Here is a 21,642-nt window from a genome sequence, read left to right as displayed (position 1 = left end):
TCTTAGACGTTATTGCTTGGCATCACTGATTACTGAGTAATCCCTGATTACTGAGTAACTTACAGAACAACTATAAATTGTATGCTGCAAAGAAATCAGTGGCTTTAAGAATAATCTTCACCGTAAGAGTAATCATCCACTTTCACAAACACATCCTTTAAAGATTAGAGGGATACTCTAATCTGTGAACAATAACAAGTGAGTCCACATAGCTAAATTCCTTGGAGTTTATGATTCTAGTATGAGATAAATAGAGCTTCCAAACATGGTAGCATAAAATTTGTTTTTGTGAAACCTGTACACCTCATTCACATTTGCAGCAAAAATAGTTTCATAGTCTGTTACAGTTCTTCATGCTTTTCGTCCAATGACAAGGAAGTCTGTGTATTTCCATATCTCCTTCCCCAAATCCTTCATGTAAATCAGTGCTCTGAAGATTGCAATCCATTTTTGTCTATATGGACACATCCTGGTACAAATCATGATGTGTGATCATTCTGAGAGTGAAACGAAAGAGGAATGGTACATGGGAGAGTGAGAGGACACATACTTTCACGAAAGGAGGGGTCAGAGACCGAAAGAGCCAAATGAGTGCCTGACATTCACTTCATCCTTGTGTGTAATAATGATACATTTGGCACATTCACACACTTACAGAGAGAGAGAGAGAGAGAGAGAGGAAGAGTGAGGAGGAGTGTCCTTTGAAAATATTGTTGAAGTACAGTACTTCATTGTGCAAGTCTTGTGAACACAGTAAGTAACCAGTTTAGCAGGCTGTTTTCTGTATCATGATAATCTTTGTGTTTTTTTTTCTACAGACAAGCTTACCAGCCATGCACAAAGGGACAAATAAATTTTCACTAACAAGTACATTTGACCTCATATTGATAACAATTTACTGTTCATTGTCCTTTTGGTAAGTGCAGTAGCAAGCTTATAATCATTTTAGCTTGCCAAAATCTTACAGAACGTCTACTTTACTTGCACAAAAAGCAGGTCATCCTGCCCTGCTCCCTCCTGTTTTTAAAGAATACGACACCTTGGGTAACTGGATGCAAGTTGTTCTTTGATGAAATGTTTAATGTTGAGATTAATATGCAGATTTGTAATAGTTTCATAGTAATAATCACATCTTCCTGTTTTTTTACAGGCATCCCCACTCTCACATTCCATCACCAGTGATGAAATCAGCACGAGTGAGTGGGAGTGTGCACAGAGGAGGTTCCATAGGATTCCTCTCTGTGTGTGTGTGTGTGTGTGTGTGTGTGTGTGTGTGTGTGTGTGTGTGCGCGCGCGCGCGCGCAGTTTCAGTCCAGAAGGGAGTTCCCGAGGTATGTGGAAGGGCAGGTGCAGTGCGAATCATGAGCTGCATTCCACACGCTCTAGCAGAGTCTTACCGAAACAAAACGATCTGTGAAATTTCTCTCTCTTTCAACCTTTCTCTCTCCGCTTGGAAAATGGAGGGAGATGTAACAACAGCTCTCACTAAGGAGAAGAGTCCTGGTAATTAGCCTAATAACCTGACAGCCTTGACAGATGGTTTCTTGTGTACAGTGCAGGGAATTCACATTTGCTAATTTTGGTCAGCCGTTTAAAAAAGGAGTTGACTGCAATGCATATTGAGACCATGTTCATTATTAATGTTGATATTCTAAAATGCAAAAAGTTATTTTAATGCAAATTTAATTGAATATGGTCTGTTTTGACAAATAAGTAGCCTACAACAACTGAGTCCGTCTAGCTCAATTAGAAGTGTCTAAGCACCAGTATTATCTTCAGAGGTGCAGTGTGACACTGCCACTACCAGGGTAGGAATTTCATGGCGGTCACGTCGTTGCCCCTTGCATTGGCCGTGATGCCCCTTTGAAAATCAAAGGTTTACAGGCCACTGTGGCCTTGGTGCCCCCTTCTTTCAATATTCTGGTTTGCATCTGACTAATAGCGTATTTTATTAGCCTATGGCCTGACAAAATAATCTTAGCATTCACAGCGCAAATTAATGTAGTCTTTTACGCAGTTGAGAAAGTGACAGAGCACGGCAAGAAAGAAAGTGCGCCCAGATTCACCCATTCTTCTCAGTTGAACTACTTGCGAAGTAGCCTACTCATCATACAGACATCACAAGTAGGCCTATCACATCACATGAAAGAGCTTTTTCTCAGCTTTTAAACGATGTTAGCCGTTTGGTGAACGGTTCGCGAGACAAATAAATACTATAATTAAATTGAATCATAAATTCTAGGTTCTGCGCCAATCTCCCTACCCATTCATCTTGGTGGAATACTTCACCAACCCTTCGTTCAAAACATGGCAAACCATATATCAAAATAAACAGCAGACCTTACCGACCACGAAGGTTTAAAGCAGTCCCATGTACAGTTAGCCGTTCCAGAGTAATCCGGTTTTGAATTTGCAGCCAATTTCGACATGCATGTCTCCAAATTTGGGCTTTAAGTTTCACAAGTGTTTAAATTTTTCTATGTGATTTCATAACAGGCCAAATTCAAAATAAATGTTACAAATATCGCCTAGATGTCTGTAAATATTAAAATCAGAGGATATACAGCTGTCTAAGAGTTTGTTAAAGTAGCCTTAATGATCACAAAATGCTAAGCATGCATCTAGGCTATTTGAGTTTCTTAAAGCTGAGCTGTGCTTAAATTGTTTAATTCATAATTTCATAACAGGCCAAATATAAAATAAATGTTAAATATAGCCTAGACATCTGTAAATATTAGATGATCAGATGATTTACAGTTCTATGTAATATGTCATGTTTTTTTAATGTTTCATACAGTAATGCAGGTCTACTGCTGTGAATAGGCTAAATACAATTTTGATCATTTTTTTAGCCTACTACTGTATAGTTAACTTTGGCCTTGGTGTCCTGACATGTGGCCTTTGTGCCCCCCACAAATTTGCCCAACTGAAGGCCATGTGGCCTTGCCCCTAAAATGGTGAAATTCCAAGCCCGGCCACTACAATAGTAGATGTTTAAGTCTGTATTATAGCCTATGTATTGTATTGTTTGAACCATGCATTGCATTTTAAGTGAACAGACTATGATGATGATTTTTTTTCTGTTTGTCTTAGTGGGTGGCTTGTGGTGTTGTACTGAATTAGGATATTTGCACCTGAATTCCCATCAGGCTCAAGCTGTGGTCTTATGCACCGTCCAACCAACATTAATCACTACAGCTTTAACCTTTGCAGGTAGGCCATTAATCGAAATAAATGTGACTTGCAATTTCAAGGATTTATTTTAATCACACTGTAAATTGCAAATCACAGCCCCATTGCTGACCTCTTCAGGTGGCTGACTGAATAAATACATCTCTCTGTGTGCGAGAGAGAGAGAGAGAGAGAGAGAGAAGCCCCTACGCGTTTGTCAGTCTAATGAGAAGGAAAACCCGTCCTATTGGCTATCCGTCGGGCTATTTATTAGGCTACAATGATATTCTTCATGAAACGATCGAGTACAAAATCGAAGTGTAACATATCAAGAATGTGTTCATTTTGCGCAAGATAGCTCTCCATGCATGTTTTCTAAACTTGGCAGCTACTATAGAAGTTTCACTGAAAAAATACAGATTCACAAATCACAAGAGGTTCCTTAGCAACTAGCCCTGCCCAATCTGTTGTTAGAATACCTGAATGCAGACCCGTTCCACGTGACCGATTCTTTGGCCTCTCGACAAATGAGAAAAGAGGACAGGTGTTCTCGTGCTGGTTTCGGAGGCGGAATCCCGGTTGAAGTTGTCCGGTAAAATGCGATACGGTGCAGATTATAAAGTTGTGAACTGCATCGTAGTTGTTCAATGTTAACTCGGGTCTTGGCTTAGGTGCAACTTCATCACTTCAATGTTTTGCCTACATGCGTCCTTTTAGTGACTTCACTGTCACTCACAGAACAAAACATCAGTGTAGATTTTGACTGCGCCTGTCGTTTTCTCAAGTCTTAGTCCAGTTGTGATCTGGAGGGGACCCCATCAGTGACCTATTCATTGCATCCTGCTCTCCGATTGCAGTGTGTGAGGTAGGCTACTTTGTGTACGTGTGGGGGGTGTTTTACTGTAATTTTTATAGAATTAATCTGACTTAAATTGACCATAGATTTGTAGACTATACATGTCCTACGTAATCACCAATCACTGAATCAAAGTAGTTTAAAACATTTTGTATAGATAAATATGGTGAGGATGCTGAGTGACATAACACCTTCTTGACAATGATGATGGTAATTATACTATTGACAGTGACATGCTACTACAGCCTCTGATAGTAGTTCCTGGGAGTGATGATCTGGTGATTATTTTGATGGAGGAGAAATGCTGAGTGTGTGTGCATGTGTGCAGATTTCATCCCTCACCCCCAAGATGACTGACAAAAGCCCTTGGTGGAGGTCATTTGTGGGCAAGAGAAGGAGCGCTGCCCGAGAGTCCGCGAGGGAGGCCATGCTCGCTCAGCAGCAAGCCCAGGCCCCCCAGCCTCAAACCTCCACTCAGACGCAGTCGGTGGAGAGCCCACAGCCTTCTGCAGAACTCACCCATACGACCACCGCTGATCACACTCCTGCCGCAGCCACCGAACCACAGAGGCCCTGCTCTGAGAAGAGGAACAACAGTGCGGCTGACCTGGAGCCTACCTTCAACGAGTCGACCAATCGGCGTAACCTGCGTGTGTCCCGCTCAGGACGGTTCAAGGAGAGGAAGCGGGTTCGAGTGAGTCTTCTTCAGGACGAAGAGGAGCACACTGACAAGTCCTCAGATAAAGAGGATGCTAGTGCACAAGGCCAATAGCACAGCTAAAACTGTTGTCCTCTCAGCAGAGCGAGGCGGCTGAACTGTGCATTACCGTCCCTTCTGTCCCCCAAGACTGTGGGACTGACAGGGGACGGCCAGAGCACACATCCATCCAAAGACTCTGTGAGCTATTTATGTACTTCTCAACTATACACTTATAATACTTAAATATGTTTTTAATGAATGAGTTTAAAATGCACCATGCATCATGCCATATGTGTGTTTAATTGTGAAAAGATGTCTAACAGAATTTTAATTTAAAAGTTAAATATTTTAACTAAGGGGTCATGGGTCCATGGGGTTCTTTGAGCGTGTCACGTGTGTCCTTCCTAACTCTCACCCTGGGATTAGACGCTGTTTACTGTAGAATGGTAGATTATAATGATAGTCATGAGTCTTGGACAATTGTATATTTCACATGGACAAGACAACAGGAGTAGTCTACCTATAGAAACATTTATGTCTATGTCTCTGAGCCCACTGCTAAATGTATTTGTTTCTGTAGTCAGGGCTCTGGACTTTAAATCAAAACATGATTTGAAGATACTTTGAAATGACACACAAATTTGCGGCAAGGTCATATTTTCACATGCAATTAGGTTTCTGGCAAATGGTTGTGGTAAACTTTTTGCAATGTTGCAGCAAATTTGCAGCAATGGCATATGTAAATTAGGTTTGTTTGTCACCAGAACTTCACTGGAAGTTTGCCATTATTGGCTAAGGGTGGTGGCAAATCACTGGCGAACACATTTGCCACTAGTGGCAAAGTTCTCATTGTTGCCAGAACTTTGCTGGAAATTTGCCTGTAGCAGGCAACATTGGCAAACTTCTTTCAATATTTTCTAGTGAACTCATTTGTTTCCCATAAATTGCCCACAAGTTTGCAGCAAATCTGCTGCAAACATTTCATTTTTGTAAGGGCCATCTTGTTTATACAACTCATGAACTACTACACAGCTACCAATAATAAACTAACCATGTTGGTGTCTATATAAATGTCATTGAATTGACATTTGATAGGATTATGTTTGAGAGATCTTGGGCACTAGCTGCAACATCATTTAATCCAATTTGACTGTATAGACACAGGCAATGAGAACTGAGATAAAAGTTGCACACATTACAAAAACACAGAGATGGTTCAAAATATAGTACCTCAAAGATTTCAGAGAATTGAAATGTGACAAGTGTGCAGCCCCATTAGAGTAAATTGATTCTGCTATAAGGTTATATTGGTTGCACAGCAACTTGCAAGCAATGCCTGCTTATTCATTGATCTTGTTTCTCAATAACTGGGAAAGAGGACTGGATCATGACATGACCAGCTCAGGACCAATAGAATCTCCTCCAGAGAGAGCTGCTGTTTGGCTCATGGGTCTAAGATTATTCATAAAGTTTACTTCACTTTACTACAAATTTCCATTAGAACAAACACATATCTTTTTAGAGGGCTTTAATCAACATGTTGAGCTGTCAGGATTATCAATCAAATATCTGTCTGTACTTCCTGTAGCTGTGCCATCAGGTTGTACCCTGCATAAACTAGGTTTTAGTCTAGTTTTTTTTAGATCTTCCGAGAGAGTTGCTGACCTTTAAAAGGTGTGCTCAATGAGTTCTCTTTTACAGACATTTGGACAAGAGTATATCATTGACTAGAATGTAATTGTTTTTTTTTCCTACATAAAAGTCTGTATTTTATGAATAAATGAGGGGCAGATGCTTCACATGTTTAGCTTATGTCTCCTTGTGTATGGCTTCAGAAATATAAAGAGCTGACTTTTTCAACTCAACTTTATATGCTGCAGTATTTTACTTTCTACTTATTCAGGTCCTATATGCTGATAATTAAGATAGATAGATAGATAGATAGATACTTTATTGATCCCTAGGGGAAATTCAAGGTCACAGTAGCATACAGACAACATACACACACACATTCACTAACAGCAGAAAAAGTAATTAAAAGTATATATTATAAAAAACACAACTAAGCAATAAGGACTGTAGAAGATAAAGAATATACTAAAATACAAAGTATACTAAATAAAACTTAATCTAAATCAATTCTAAAAAACAGTATCCACATAGTGGGTGATTAATCAATCAGGTGCGCTTGCAATGACTGAAGCAGGGACTGAGCCTGTGGTCCTCTGTGCATATGGTAAGGTAAGGTGCTCTTTGTGAATGAGTGTCATGGTGATGGTGCAAATGAGTAAGTCAAACAGTGCAACAGTGCAAGAATAAAGTCTATATATCTATATATAAATAACTATATTAAGAAAGGTATAAGTGTGGTCACAGTTCGGCTGTGGCATGGAGGGAGGGGTTGTGCATATGTGCTAATAAAGCACGCAAACAGTGAGGCAGAAGACAATGGTAAAGTGACTAGTGGACAGACAGTTCAAGACACGGAGGTGGTGAAGAGGCAGACAGACTATGCGGAGAAGTCTATTTCTCCTCTTCCCTTAAGTGATGCATTGAACAGTTCAATGGCCCTGGGGATGAATGACTTCTGCAGTCTGTCTGTTGTGTAAGGCAGTGAGCGAAGTCTCCAGCTGATCAGGCTCTTCTGCTTAACAATAGTGCTGTGGAGTGGATGACACTCATTGTCCAAGATGTTGATCAGTTTGTTCAGGGTCCTTTTGTCAGATATTGAAATGATGCACTCCAGTTCAGCTCCAACTACAGAGCCAGCTTTCCTTACCAGCCTGTCAATTAAGACCACAGTCCAAACATTAAGAGTGGATTACAATGTTTATTAAGACTTTATTAACCGATCTGCAGACTCAGAAAGAACATTTCAGCTTATTGAGTGCTCCCCACACATTTCAGCTCTTTCCCTTTTGCCTACAATAAAGTAGGCATAAAAATAAGTTATATTGTAACCCCTGCAAAGTAGGCCTATTTCAGCACCCTGGTCAAGTACTTTGCCTGTTGAGAAAATGTGGACCAAGTCTTCATTATCGCACACATTTAGTAAATAGTAAAAGTTAATATTTTTCTTAGATCACCATCTTTGCACACCCACTTGTTGCTTCCATAATCTGTTAGTGTGCAATGGTGTGGTCCAGGCCCCAGGAGTCGCACTAGCCTACAGGCCCGTGTCAGTTATAGAATAGTAGTGCGTTATGTGGGAGAATTATTCAGGTGTCAGTGGAGCTGCCGTGGAACTGCGACAGTGAGGTAAGTGTAGGGTAGTTGAGTAGGCTATATCATATAGGCAAATAACGTTACAGTCAAAAGAAAATTAGGGGCAATAAAATACGGTCTGTTTTGGACACGAAACTCGTCGTCGTAGGCTATTAATAACTCTGGCGTTGACACCAGTAAGTGAACTGTGTCTGGAGTGTCTGTAGCCTTCATCTCTGTGCCCGCTGACTAGAAGGCGCTCCTGCTAAAACAATCGTAGCCTACCTACCACGTCGATAAACGGAACACCAACAGTCTGAATTCGGGTGAGTGTTTTAAACACTTTTTTCATGAGTGCAAAATAGACCATGAGCGCCAGGGTATTCTGTTTCACATGCGTGCCGTCCACTCGTAGGTTACTAGACAACTATGTCTTACCTCCCGCTTTGCTGTTGCAACAGCAATGTCTATGGCAACAGCAATGTATAGCTGTTAGCATACACAACTTGCAAAAAGTTATGACGATAATTACTTAGAAATGTCAGTGGCTATCAGTGAACATAAATGCACATTCACATGCAGGATATTTACGATTATTTTGACGAATAGGCTACTGCACCTAGGCTTCGTTTCGACTATTTGTATAATTTCCCCCCACTGCATGTTAATTAAGTTTTAGGAGTATATGTGACCAAAGTGTAGGCTTTCCTGAATACTGCCGCAATTCCGTGCGTAAATGCGCATTCCGTGGAAACTTATCGAAGGATTTTAATGACGAAAATGGTAGCCTAGGAATTGACAGTGAGTTCAAAGAGCAACCCATATTATTTAGTTAATGTAATACTCAGTGACATTTTTAAAATGTGTTTATTTGATTGAGTTGGGCCTTCAACCATCATTCATTTGCGGAGCTGGCTTAAAGAAAATATTGTAAAAATGTATTGCTTTTCGTTTAATGGCTTGTTTGGTTGTCTGTATGTTATCAGCAATTACTTCATGCTACTTTAAATTAGGTCCAAATCCTAATTCATCCATATCCTATACATATACATGTGTCTAGAGTTAGTCTTAAGAATATGCATCTGCCTCATCCTTCAATTGTGAACAGTTCCATACGCCCACAAAAGATGCACTCAAAAGGACCCAGTGTGTAGATTCTTCCAAAACAACCCTCATAGATTCGGACATTCACTGAATCCTCTCTGTATATGGACATCAAGTATGTGAGAGGCCTATCCAGAGGGCAAACAGCATCACTTCCCAGACAACACACTCCATTGTTCCCAGCGCCTACTCTTTTACAGAGGGCCTCGGCAAGGCATTGTGGGAGTAAGGGGACGGTTCATCCTGAGACAGAGGGCGGTGTTCCTGTTGCTGATTCCTGTTGGTGTTGAAATGTCTTCCTGCCTTTGGTTTGGTGGCGGCCACACAAGCGGCAGATGAGACCTGAGGAAGACACTGATTGGATTGACCCAGACTGTGACAGCTGACTCTAAAACTGTTTGTGTGTGTGTGTGTATGTGTGTGTGTGTGTGTGTGTGTGTGTGTGCATCTTTTGCAGATTTTGGTGAGCGGTCATGCCTCTCCCACCACCACCACCACCTCCTCCTCCTCCACCTGGTCCTCCTCCACCAGCGCCAGGTCCACCACCCCCACATCAAACGGCAGCACCACCACAGGTAACAAAGCTAAGACACATAAAAAACGTAAAGACTCTATGTGCACACAGCAAGTGGCTCTGCTCATCCACCAAGCTAGAGTCTGTATTATTAATCAGAGATAAAATTACACGGTCACTCTCTCTCTCTCTCTCTCTCTGTCTCTCTCTCTCTCTCTCTCTCTCACACACACACACAGTCAGCAGAAGGTATGCAGTGGCAAAGTGGTGTCAAATTTCTCTCTCTCCCTTTCCTTCTCTCTCTATCTCTGTGTCCCTCTCTTGTTCCTGTCCCCCTCCCTTAACCATGGGAAAACACCCTTTAGTTCTTAAAAGCCATTCATCCAACAACAGTGGGGCTGTAGAATGCTCTAGAACTAGGAGGTAGCTCAAGAACACCTGGTAACTGTCAGCATTATGACACTGGGGTGTTGAAACCATCCCAAAACCATGTTGTCTCTCATATGTACAGTATGAGAACAAACTCCAAGGTCCAATGCACTTTTGAGAAAACAATTCAATTAAATGTATCTGTTTAATAAATTATATAATATGTTTAAAAAAGACTTGTCATGGACATGTCAGGTAGACCTTGTTGGTTCTCAGTTGACAAACTGTGTGTCTAACCTCTTAACAACATTGTGTTGTAATACTTGGAAAGTGTATAACTGTCTCTCTCTCTCTCTCAGTCCCAGACAGGCCATTCTGCACTGGGGTCATCAGAGCGAGGCGGCCGCAATGCTCTCCTGGCAGACATCCACAAAGGAATATGTTTGAAGAAGGTCGCGCAGGTTAATGACCGCAGTGCCCCGCAGCTTGACAGTAAGTCTCCATGCAGCCACTTCCTGTTTCCTGCCCACCCTCCACAGCTGATTGGGGAAAAAAACAAGCTGGATTATGAGAACATGTTTTTAGATAGAGAGACTTCCTATTGTGTTCTGTGGTGGTAAGGAACTTCTAGGAAACCTCCCTTTAGGAAACTGGAAATATAGTCATGTGTCTGTATTTATGTCATGGTGAAACAAATATTCCAAGCTGTGCAACAGCAACACATGTTAGTGCAGATTTAGAAGAGGGATCCACTTCTAATATACATTTGTTGTCATATAAATATGAATATTTTGATAAAGCAACTGTCTGCGACCATTTTAACCACACATGAAAACATATTGCCCCTGCTCACTTTGAGGAAAAAGTCAAACTCACTTTTTTTTTTAAATATACAGGTATCAGAAAAGTGCTCATTTGTACACAATACATAGACAATTTAGGTCTACATACTATTTTGAGAGGACACAATACACAAGTTAAATACACATTGTTTAAAGACAACCTATGCATGTTTTTTCCCCCTTAATATGTCAGCTCCTAAGTCATGGATACATTTAAGAGACAGACAATGTATAGAGTGTTGTGATGCTCTCAGCCAGGGCTGTAGTACTCGAGTCCGCACTCGAGACAGTTTTCTATGGTCTCGGACTTGTCTCGGACTCGCTGGTATTTGGACTTGGACTTGTCTTGGTTTCTGCCACTGGTCTTGCCAAATATGGCTTTTGGGTCTTGTCTTGGGCTCGAACCTCTTTGGACTCAGTCTTGACTTGGTCTTGGACTCGACAAAGGTGGTCTTGACTACAGCCCTACTCTCAGCTGCCCTTACTATTCGCTGCAGTCTATTCCTTTCCTGTCTCATGGCTGCTCTTAGCCAGACTGTGATGGAAGTGCATGGGACAGATTCATTGACTGCAGTGCATAACTGGGTCACCAGCCCCTATGGCAGACCATCATACGTCTCAGGAAGTACATCCTCTGCTGAGCTTTTTAAAGGATGGAGTTAATGTTGGACCTCTTCAGGTCCTGAGAAATAGCTGGTTCCCAAGAACCTGAAGGTCGCCACAGTTGACAGAGGGCTGTCTGGTACTGTGAGAGGGAGTGGGTAGCAGGTGTGTGCATGCAACTTTACATTAATGAAATCATGTCATATGAGGTGTAAATACAATGTTTATCAGTAAAACAATATTATAAAAGTCGTTAGAATTTGACGTTCTTTGAAACCATATAATTCCTACTGGTCAGACAGATCATGTTTTAAGCTCCATTTGTTTATGCATGTGTGTTGAGGTGTTTGTGTGTGTGTTTGTGTGTGTGTGTGTGTGTGTGTGTGTGTGTGTGTGTGTGTGTGTGTGTGTGTGTGTGTGTGTGTGTGTGTGTGTGTGTGTGTGTGCACGCACATTCTAGAGATTCTGTATGTAATTGCTTTCACATGCTGATGCTTGATGCCTTGTGGGATGGTGTGTGAGTCATGAGAGAGAGGGAAACACAGACTCATTGTGGCATAGTTTCATCTAAATTACTAAAATGTTACCATGCCCACATCAGCTCCTGAAAAGGGGAATCATTGCCTGGAGTACACCAGTAAAGCTCACCAGGAGCACTCTAATACCGATGCCACTTATATGGGCATCAGTAACACTCACAGGGGCCCTATTTCAATTCTCAAATGTAGGTTATGTAATAGAAAGAAAAGAAAGAAAGAAAAGAAAAAAAGAAAGATACGACTTCTTGTATTTCTTTACAGTGTACTGAAGCCAGCTATAAAAAGGGATATTGAAATCAAGCAGCACATTTTCACCATGGACTGAGACCTCAACGTTGGCAATGAAGGCGCTCAGCCTCTGGGGAATAAATGCCTGTTGACGTCTCCCTTCCCCTGGGCCGGTCCCTTCTTAGCATTGATCTTGCCACTTCATACCCCACTTCTGTTTAACGCTGTGGCATAGGGATGGCTGTATAAAACATTCAAATGAGATTAATGCTACATTTACATAAGTTGTAATGTGCCAAGTACCATCAGTATAGTATATAAGTATATATACTATTTTGATCCCGTGAGGGAAATTTGGTCTCTGCATTTATCCCAATCCATGAATTAGTGAAACACACACAACACACAGTGAACACACAGTGAGGTGAAGCACACACTAACCCGGAGCAGTGAGCTGCCAGCTACAGCGGTCCTCGGGGAGCAATGAAGGGTTAGGTGCCTTGCTACAGCGGCGCTCGGGGAGCAGTGAGGGGTCAGGTGCTTTGCTCAAGGGCACTTCAGCCATGGATGTGGGCATGGGAGAGCAGTGCTCAACCACTTCCCCCGGCCACATTTTTTCCTACTGGGTCGGGGATCGAACCGGCAACCCTTCGGTTCCAAGCCCAAAGCCCTAACCAGTAGGCCACGGCTGCCCCCCATCATGATTATTATTCACATAGTTGCAGGGCATATCATAGAATTAGTGAATACTTTGTAGCTGTTACAACAGTAATGGATGTGATGGACCTCTCCTGACAGTATATGTGTGTGTCCACAGAGCCCAAAGGGACAGGCCCAACACTGGGAGGTGGCAGCTCAGGGTCAGGAGGGTCAGGTGGCTCAGGCTCAGGTGGCCCATCAGCAGGAGCGTCCGCTCTCGGAGGTCTGTTCGCTGGAGGTTTCCCCGTGCTCAGATCTGTAGCAAAGGGGGAATCTAAAACACCCCTGCACAACCCTGGTAAGACACACACACACACACACACACACACACACACACACATAATGCAACAGTAAAAGATTACATGTCTGTGTCGGTGTGAAGTGCTTTAAAATGGCCATTTTGCTTAAAAAGGGTTATAAATTCTTACTTACTTACTATATAAAATACATACTCCTACAGGCACATACATTGATGTTAAAAATACTTCAACTATTGTTGATGAATTACTTGTGAAAGTGGATACCAAGAACCTGCATGCAGAGAAATTAGGACATAAGTGTCATGGGAATCATGTGTGTGTGTGTGTGTGTGTGTGTGTGTGTGTGTGTGTGTGTATCAGTATCCCGGTCAGGCTCGTCTCTATGTCTGAGACAGCCCCTGTGGAACCCTCCAATGAATTCTGGGGATTTCCGTGGCAGCGCTCCAGATCTCTCCACGTCCCACAAGCCTCTGGAGAGGAGATGGTCTCGGCCCTCCCCGACTACAGCAGCCCCTCCACCCCCTCCAGCGCTGTCTGCCCCCTCCAGACCTCCATCCTCAGGCCCTCCCCCTCCTCCTCCGTCCTATCTGTCCTTAGACAGACCAAAGACTTGCCCTCCACCCGTACCTACCTGTCCTCCTCCACCACCCCCACCAGCCGCCACCTACATCACCAAACCCAACTGGTTACCCGTCCAGCAGCCCACCATCATGCCGTCCACTCCCCCTCCGCCCCCACCCCCCACCTCCAGCCCCCTCCCTCCCACCCTCTCTACTGCCCAACTATTCCCCAGGTGCCTACTACCCCTCTCCGTCAACTTCCCCTTCTGAGCCACAGGAGCGAGTAGACACGTTCCCCCCTCCACCTCCACCTCACCCCTCCTCATACACCCCGAGCTGTCCCTCCTATCTCCCCCCTCCTCCACCTCCTCCTCCTCCTCCTCCTTCTAAATTGCCGCCGTCACACCCGGCCCCCTACAGACCTGCTGTCCCACCCCTGCCTCCTACCTATCCCTCCACAGCTCCTTGCAGACGGCCCCCAGCTATACCGTGTCTTTCAGGTACTACTCTACTCTACTACTCTACTCTACTACTCTACTCTACTCTACTCTACTCTATTCTACTCTACTACTCTACTATTCTACTCTACTACTCTACTCTACTCTACTCTACTCTACTCTACTCTATTCTACTCTACTCTACTCTACTCTACTCTACTCTACTCACTCTACTCTACTCTACTCTACTACTCTACTCTACTCTACTCTACTCTACTCTACTCTACTCTACTCTACTCTATGGAAGTCTATGTTGCCAGGGCAACATGAGTAAATGAAGAGTTTTGGTTCCAAAACGCTATAAATCCATTTTATTAGGCCTCATCAGTCATGTTATTTACTGTAAGTGAGTATTTCAAGTAATACCAATAACAGATATAAAGCACTTGTTTTGTTCTGATTGAGTAAAGATAAATCAAATAAATTACATTTCCACTGAAAGTACTTGATAAACAAAATGTAAATAAAATGATGTATAAAAATTCATTAAAATGGATATAGCGTTTTGGAACCAAACTCTTCAAATATAAAGTACATTTCTAGTGTGTTTATCATTCCCATAGCGACCTATTGACTGGTATTTGTATGAGCACTAGATGTAGTTTGATGTGCCATGTGACTGTGTCACAGGTGTTGGAAGGCTAGGTCTGCCTCCTGCTCCACCTGCACGATCTCCAACCACAGAATTGTCTGCCTACTCTCACTTGCCTCCTCCTCCTCCCCCTCCTCCACCTTTCTATCACACCCAGTCCTCCAGTCAGGGGAATGGCCATCTGCACAGCCTGGGTAAGCAATGTGCCTGCTGTGGAAAATGATTCCAGTGTGAGCAGCATATTTACACGCCGCATTTTTAATTGCAAGGCAAAGGCACTAAGCGTATGTGTGGTCTGACTAATACTGTGAGTCCTTAGAGTTAGTGAGAGTGAGAGACTCAGAATGTTTAGACAGATAATCATGTTCTGATTCTTTTTTCAGATGACTTTGAGTCCAAATTTCAGTTTCACCCCTTAAAAGACTTGCCGCCACCCAAAGAGTTCTTTCCATTTCCACGAATTTACCCGAGCAAGATAAACCAAGGTAATAAAGCACAAAACCAGCTGTGTTTCCCTCTGTTAATAGGCTCATTCTCTCTTGTGGACTGATGAACACTAAAATATCACAAGCATTAAGATAGGAGTGGGAAGCTTATGTTAAGACAATCATCTTTCCATACATGTTTGTCACCTTGATAGCAGATGGGATGATTACTGATTGACAACAATTTGGTTTACAGTCATTGTGATAAACTGCTCACAAAAAGTCTGGGATATTTGGTTTTCGGGTGAAATTTAAGGATGAACCTAAAACCCACTATAACCTTAATGTGACCTTCTCTAAACTTTTGAATGCGTATGTCCAACAGTTCAATGTTTCAGTACTTTCTGTACTGAAACATTCAATTTCACCCAAAAGCCAGATATCCCTAACTTTCTGTGAGTAGTGTATGTGGAGGAAACCTAAACTCTTTTGTTTTTTTTAACAGTGTCACCAAAGCCACCGGCAATCAGGACTCACCTGCGGTGAATGACTTATCGACTCACCTGCGGTGAATGGCTGATGGTGCCTTGCATGTCTTCCACCTCTTTCCCACCTCAGTGGCATCATCTGATCCAACCAGTGTCTGAGTAACGGACATCCCTTTTGCAACTTCACAGCAAAAAACAAAGAACTACAGAATCTAGTAGGCAGATGAGTGATGTGTGAAGGCTGTTCAAATAAGTAGTCAAGTGAGAAATTCATAAGCTGTTGATTAGTAGCTACAATCAGCACCTTGTAAGCTCTCTTGGGCCAATACTGACTAGCAACCCTCAGGTCTACATGATTTTGATACTCTATGGTTTTATAAAGTCGGTTAAATTGTCCAAAATGTAACTACTTTTATAAGAGTTACAGCAAGAACGCAGAATATGTTTCCATTTTATAGGTCATCATGCATTTCAGCTTCTTGGACATCATGTGTTTCTATTATAGTAGATTCTTTACACTGGCCATTAGCAGGAATGTTCAATCCTGCATTTCAGTTGTGACTGATGAAGCAAAATAATACATTTTTTCTCTATGTACTTGTTTTTTTGTGACACATTTTGCTTGTAAGGCAGAAAATGAACTGACTTTTGTATTTATTTAACTCGTATGTGTACAATGTGTTTCCCACTTCACCTTTGTGATAATCAACCAGGTTAACTGGAAGCACTGCCACCTTCTGGAATACATTTGTATTTCAGCAGATGTAACCAACATTTTCACGAGAGTAGATACAAGTTTGAGCCCCTCTCATACAAATAATAATGTACTCTGATTTAATGGCTGTATTGTCAAAATGATGATGCAGGAAAAGCTGAATTATCATGAATACCAAAAAATATGAATACCATCGGTCATATGAATTTCTGGCTTGAGAGTTTATATTGAATATTTATTTTCATCCATCCATGTACAATGTGAAGTTTGTTTGTTTTTGTGAAGATTTTTGTGTTTTTGTCAAGATTATTTGTTGACATTTAAGATACTCATTTCATAATTCATTGTAATGACAATAACAATATAATTACATTATTAACATTTTAAACATGTTTCAGTGTGAGAATAAACGTTAAATATGAATTTTGAAATTGATTTAAATAATGTTTCATTATGAATGTATTAATGTAAATGTGGATAAATACATTTCTTACATGACATAAAATATATTGCAATAGAAATAGGCAAAGATCAGAGTCAAAAGCAAAGGCAAACATGGATAACCCCAGCCACATTTGGTCCATGAGATGCCAGGGATCATTGTAATTATTTTATGGCATAGGTTATAATCAGGAATACCATGTACCATGTGTGCCCTTCGGAAGAACATAGGATTGACTTGAACTCATGGGTTAAATTAATTCATGAGAATGGGATGCCTTCCCACTGAGATCCTGCCAACACAATGTACACTAAAAAGCAGCTATGCGGTAAGAGCAGATGAAAGGCACAACTGGCAGCCAGAAAAATTAATATCATCAATTTGTAAACAAGCACAAATATAGGCAAATTCTGGCAACTGCAGCCACGTGGGCCCATCACGTCTGAAAAGCACCATCTTGTACTTAACAACCCGTAAGGCCAAGTTGTAGACCTGAAATGTAAAAGACATGTAAAACCTGTAAGATGCCACTTCTTTTCTCACTGATAAAGTGCCAACCCTGCGATGGTTGATTAAAACCTACAACATTGTACATATAAAACCCACTGTATTATTTTAGCTGCCCAAAAATCCCCTGCATTAACCTATAACACCGAAATACTGTCATAGGCAGTGCGTATGAGACTGGATTACTTTAAGGAACTTGATCGACTGTAAAGTCAGAGTCCAGCACGTCTCACAGCTCTGCTCTGAGAGAATCCATTTAAAATGTGCTGTTTAAAGGCACAAGCAGTAATAACAAGCTTACTCTTCTTCATCATAGTCTTCATCACTCATCAACATGGCAAAGCGGTTGTTAAGGCCACGCTCGTCAACCCTTTGGACCCTCCCTCTCGGCGCCTGGCCTCTCCCTTGCGGTGGATGCTTCCTCTGTCCCCTTCCCCTCTTCCTGGCCCCTGAAGAAGATGGTCCAAGATGGCCGGTGGGGCCAGGGCCACATGGCTGTAGTGTGGCCTCCATTAGAGAAGAGAAGAGCTGCCCAGGAAAGGGGTCCCCAGCCAAGAAATCTTCTACAGAAGCCCCCTGTCTCAGCGCTGCCTGCACAGCATGAAGCAGAGTCCCACTGAACAACCTTGAGGCCAAATGGAATGAGAACAAGGGAGATAAAAAGAGAACAAGTTGAACTATAACAGCAACATTTTTCACATCACAACTCTGCGAAGATAGACTTGTTTTTAACTTTGTATCTTGTGATTCACAGCCCTCTGGCTAAAGCATACTGAGCCCATACAGAACCAGTGAGTTGACATATTAAACCTTGAAAGGGCACAGTAGCGATTAGGGTAAAGCATTTCAGGCAGTGGATATTGTTTGACTGGACACACTACCAGGCACATGGAGGATCTGGAAGGGGGCAACACAGCAGCTGGTTTAGACACAGCGCTGCCCACATGCATGACTGCCACTGGCTGAGAGCATGGGCCACCTCCAGGTTCAGCCCGCGCCGCTCCTTCCTCTGGACGCGGAGCTGGTGGAGTCGGTGGAGAACGGCAGCAACACCCGGCCTGCTGCACATGGGATCTGATAGAGACACATATCAGAAAGAATGAGACATACAGAACACCCAGTGACAATACACATAACAGAACACAGAACACCTAGTGACAATACACATAACAGAACACAGAACATAACAGAACACAGAACACCTAGTGACAATACACATAACAGAACACAGAACACCCAGTGACAATACACATAACAGAACACAGAACACCCAGTGACAATTACCCACTACAGTTCTTTCTGACACCAAGTTGAAAAATGATTGCAGAGTAACATAAGTAGGTCACTAAGGCTATTTTGTACCTCCAGTAATGGTTCTGCGATAGCTTAGCTCCCCAAATGTAAGGCCCAGAATGACAGCCTGTAGGATGGTGGGGTCAGGCCGAGGCCTGGAGCGCTGCAGCCAGAAAGAGGTCACACACATAGGAAGCCTGAGGGTGGGGGGCACTGTGCCCAAGGCACGCTCTTCAATATGAAGAACTCTCAACAGCACCTGTACACGCGCAGACACTGACGTCTGGAGAGGGAGAGAGAAAAAACAAAGTCTGAAACCTGGGGTTGTTTTTAAAATGTCACAGCTGCTCTGCCAGTTAAAAGTAAGAAGTTATGTACTGGCATACATTATTTGCGCAGCAGCCAGGCACATATTTTCTGTGCCATTTTCATACTGCTACCATGAGTGTGTGTATGAGTATTTGTATACTAGACCATACATACATGCATACATATGACATACATCAGCTGTAAATAGTTGAACAGGAAAAAATATGTTCACTACCTGTCTGACTGTCATTGCAAAGAAACAACTGAAACCATCAGATTAAAAGCTGTCTCACTACAAAGGTGTTCTGTACATTCATGCATACCTGGTCCATCATCTCTATCTGCACATGAGGAGCACCACTCAGTTGAACAGGGTCGACTGTGCTTTTTGTCAGGTTGAGATCACATCTGTCATACTCCACCACAGTGGGGGCGATGTGAACACATCCCTCTGCTTCTGATTGGCCACCATGTCTACAGCCTCTTGTCCCCCTGCTGCCTCGCCCTCCTCTTCCTCTTCCTCTTCCTCTGCCCGCAGGAGCGTGAGCCGGGGCCTGCTGGCGGCCGAGGAGAAGCAGCCCGTAGATGACCTGCCGAATGGCCAGCGAGGTGCAGTGGCTGCTGGGTAACCTGCAGTTCTCCACCTGGGCGATCAGCATGACCCTCTGGAGCACCAGCACATCCTGGACCAGAGAGGGCAACCTGCCCGTGACGATCCCCCGCAAGAGCCACTGTGGCTGGGCAGCAAGTATTTCAGGGACCTCCATCGAGCCTGGAAGAGGGTTCAAACCTCCAGAGAAGAACTGCGCCAAGCTGCTTCGAGGTGGGAGAGTGTAGTCCTGCATCCCTGCAGAGAAAACGGACTGCGTGGCGCCTCTCCTCTGTTCTCTCCCTCCTGCGTCAAGCTCCAGCACCTCCTCCAGGGCCTCAGCAGGGCTGCTGAACTGAGACAGCCACAGGAGGAGGCCCTCGACCTGGGGGTTCCCCCTCCTCCCCGCTGCCACCACGGGCAGCTCCACGCGGCTGAAGAACAGCTGTTTGATGTGAGCGGGAGTGTAATCGTTCCCCATGATTACGGCAAACAAAGGCAACATCTGCGGGGTCAGTCCCCTGAAGTGGGAACAGAGGCGCTGCACGGTGTAGCAGCGGGCCGAGACGGAACACTGCGACGGGTGGGCCTGCCTGCCCACCGCCACGCTGGCCCACTGAAAGTGCCTGAAGGGTATGTAACCCGCACGCAGTTCAAATATGTAGAAGTCACTGTCATTGGTCAGTACGGGGCAGCCCCACTGGCTGGCCAGGGTCGCGATCTCCATGTCGGCCTCTGCTGCACACTGGAAGAAGGGGACGGCCAAGTCGGAGAGCAGCTGCATGAAGACGGCCTTGGTGAGCAGGGGAAGCACAGAACCGTTCGTTCCGCGGGAGAGGGAGTTGGCATCGTTGATGGACCTCTTGGCGCGCTGCCGGAAGGTGGCGAACTTCTTGTCACTGTGATCCATCCCCCCATCCAACACCACAAAGGGCTGGATCCTGCAGGTGAAGAGCGCAGCGAAGAAGTGGCGCACCTGCTCTGCGAAAGCCTCATACTCCCCACCGCACTGCTGGTCTGCGCCACAGCCGAAATACAGGCTGTAGTACAGGCTGCTGCCATCGATCACCAGCCGGGTGTCCTGGAGACGCACGTTAACAAGGAAGCGGCGGTCCTTCTCCACGTAGCTGGTGAGGCCATGCACCCCCATAGCATGACCCTGGACAAAAAAGAGGCAGAGAACAGGAAACTCTCACTGATCCACCAAGAAACAAATGCTGGCTTTACCTGGCCAATTAGCCAGTGACTTACTGGTCCTAAGCAACTTATGTCAAAATACAGAATGTAGCAGCAGTTTCTTCACATGAACTTGAAAAGCTGTAGCTACTGAGCCACAGAGGGTGTTGTTGCCCAAGACGCAACATGACTTGTAACACTCAATATCATTTAGGGAATTGCAGGGGAAAGAGGAGAAATCGAATGGCATTATTATCATATAATGTCACTTGGTAGGTCGGATATACTTTTTATATTACCAGTATTGAGAGAGCTGTGATTGCACGCACATACAATACATAAACAGCCCTGAGGATCACTGTAAACTGAAATGTATGCATACATTCAGGGGCGTCAGGATATGTTTTTATATTTATGACTTTTTGCTACCCATTCATCTAAGTCTGAGGACGCAGGGACATATTGCATTGCAACTATGTTCTCAAGTTTCTCTAAACCTTTAATGGTTAACGGTTAATCCAGGTCATTCCCCTAACGATCTCTGTCGGAAATAAGAGCGGCTAGCGTTAAAAAAACACAAAAAAAAAAACAAGGGGAAAGTAAGGCAGTTCTTACAGCCTACCTTCTGAATACGTTCCTCTTTGCCTTTGAGGTAATCATTCACATTTACTATGGATCCGACATCAGAGGACTTTTAGATATGTTTTGTACATGCCTAAGGATAAAAAAAATCTATCAAATGTCATCGAATTAAGCAATTACTTCCTACCAGTAAATGTCACGTTACTTTCCTGGTCGTGGTACTCTTCTTTGGTTTCTGCTCCAACTACATAAATCCGCGTAATTGGCCCACTACCACCATCTAGTGGACTGGAATCCAGGCAGCAGGTGCAGGAAGCAATCCAGTGCCATTCAAAACTGTTTTTAGAGGTGTTAGGCTATATTCACATACACAATTGT

General features: G+C 43.5%; 3 protein-coding genes across 7 annotated transcripts; 2 read left to right on the top strand and 1 right to left on the bottom strand.

Moving 5' to 3' along the window:
• Positions 1-3,031: 3,031 nt before the first annotated feature.
• On the top strand, positions 3,032-6,534 carry LOC121695599 (proline-rich protein 15). Of its 2 annotated transcripts, none has more exons than XM_042076588.1 (3): positions 3,032-3,213; positions 3,957-4,036; positions 4,356-6,534. In XM_042076588.1, exon 3 carries the CDS (start codon positions 4,377-4,379, stop codon positions 4,797-4,799), a length of 423 nt encoding a protein of 140 aa, XP_041932522.1. In that variant the 5' UTR covers positions 3,032-3,213; positions 3,957-4,036; positions 4,356-4,376; the 3' UTR covers positions 4,800-6,534. The 2 variants fall into 2 exon arrangements, with proteins under 2 accessions (XP_041932522.1, XP_041932523.1); XM_042076589.1 differs by lacking the exon at positions 3,032-3,213 and adding an exon at positions 3,302-3,763.
• Positions 6,535-8,003: 1,469 nt separating this feature from the next.
• On the top strand, positions 8,004-16,728 carry wipf3 (WAS/WASL interacting protein family member 3). The gene is given in 9 exon segments (XM_042075975.1): positions 8,004-8,257; positions 9,493-9,610; positions 10,278-10,410; positions 12,948-13,127; positions 13,450-13,850; positions 13,852-14,149; positions 14,777-14,932; positions 15,122-15,223; positions 15,669-16,728. Coding segments are annotated over 8 exon segments (1,413 nt in total). The 5' UTR covers positions 8,004-8,257; positions 9,493-9,508; the 3' UTR covers positions 15,710-16,728.
• aste1b (asteroid homolog 1b) lies at positions 12,998-21,496 on the bottom strand. 4 transcript variants are annotated; one of them, XM_042075967.1, is made up of 7 exons: positions 21,305-21,477; positions 19,241-20,665; positions 18,678-18,891; positions 18,197-18,389; positions 17,617-17,940; positions 15,727-15,832; positions 12,998-13,124 (listed from the first exon to the last, which is right to left on the bottom strand). In XM_042075967.1, exons 2-6 carry the CDS (start codon positions 20,654-20,656, stop codon positions 15,787-15,789), a joined length of 2,193 nt encoding a protein of 730 aa, XP_041931901.1. In that variant the 5' UTR covers positions 20,657-20,665; positions 21,305-21,477; the 3' UTR covers positions 12,998-13,124; positions 15,727-15,786. The 4 variants fall into 4 exon arrangements, with proteins under 4 accessions (XP_041931901.1, XP_041931899.1, XP_041931898.1 ...); XM_042075965.1 differs by lacking the exons at positions 12,998-13,124; positions 15,727-15,832 and adding an exon at positions 16,749-17,300 and having other exon boundaries at positions 21,452-21,496; XM_042075964.1 differs by lacking the exons at positions 12,998-13,124; positions 15,727-15,832 and adding an exon at positions 16,749-17,300.
• Positions 21,497-21,642: the final 146 nt, after the last annotated feature.

This window comes from Alosa sapidissima, chromosome 21 (genome assembly GCF_018492685.1).
Source record: "Alosa sapidissima isolate fAloSap1 chromosome 21, fAloSap1.pri, whole genome shotgun sequence".
Classification (NCBI taxonomy): domain Eukaryota; kingdom Metazoa; phylum Chordata; class Actinopteri; order Clupeiformes; family Clupeidae; genus Alosa; species Alosa sapidissima.
Note: the sequence above shows the minus strand (reverse complement) of the source record. Positions and strands in the feature narration are given on the sequence as shown.

What these genes read in the sequence shown, in the direction of transcription:
- aste1b (XM_042075965.1), bottom strand. Translation starts at nt 20,656, where the DNA reads ATGGGGGTGCATGGCCTCACCAGCTACGTGGAGAAGGACCGCCGCTTC. An exon ending in AGATAGAGATGATGGACCAG is followed by an intron (nt 18,892 to 19,240) that starts GTATGCATGAAT and finishes CTCCCTCTCCAG; the next exon opens with ACGTCAGTGTCTGCGCGTGT. An exon ending in CCAGATCCTCCATGTGCCTG is followed by an intron (nt 17,941 to 18,196) that starts GTAGTGTGTCCA and finishes TTTGGCCTCAAG; the next exon opens with GTTGTTCAGTGGGACTCTGC.
- LOC121695599 (XM_042076588.1), top strand. Translation starts at nt 4,377, where the DNA reads ATGACTGACAAAAGCCCTTGGTGGAGGTCATTTGTGGGCAAGAGAAGG.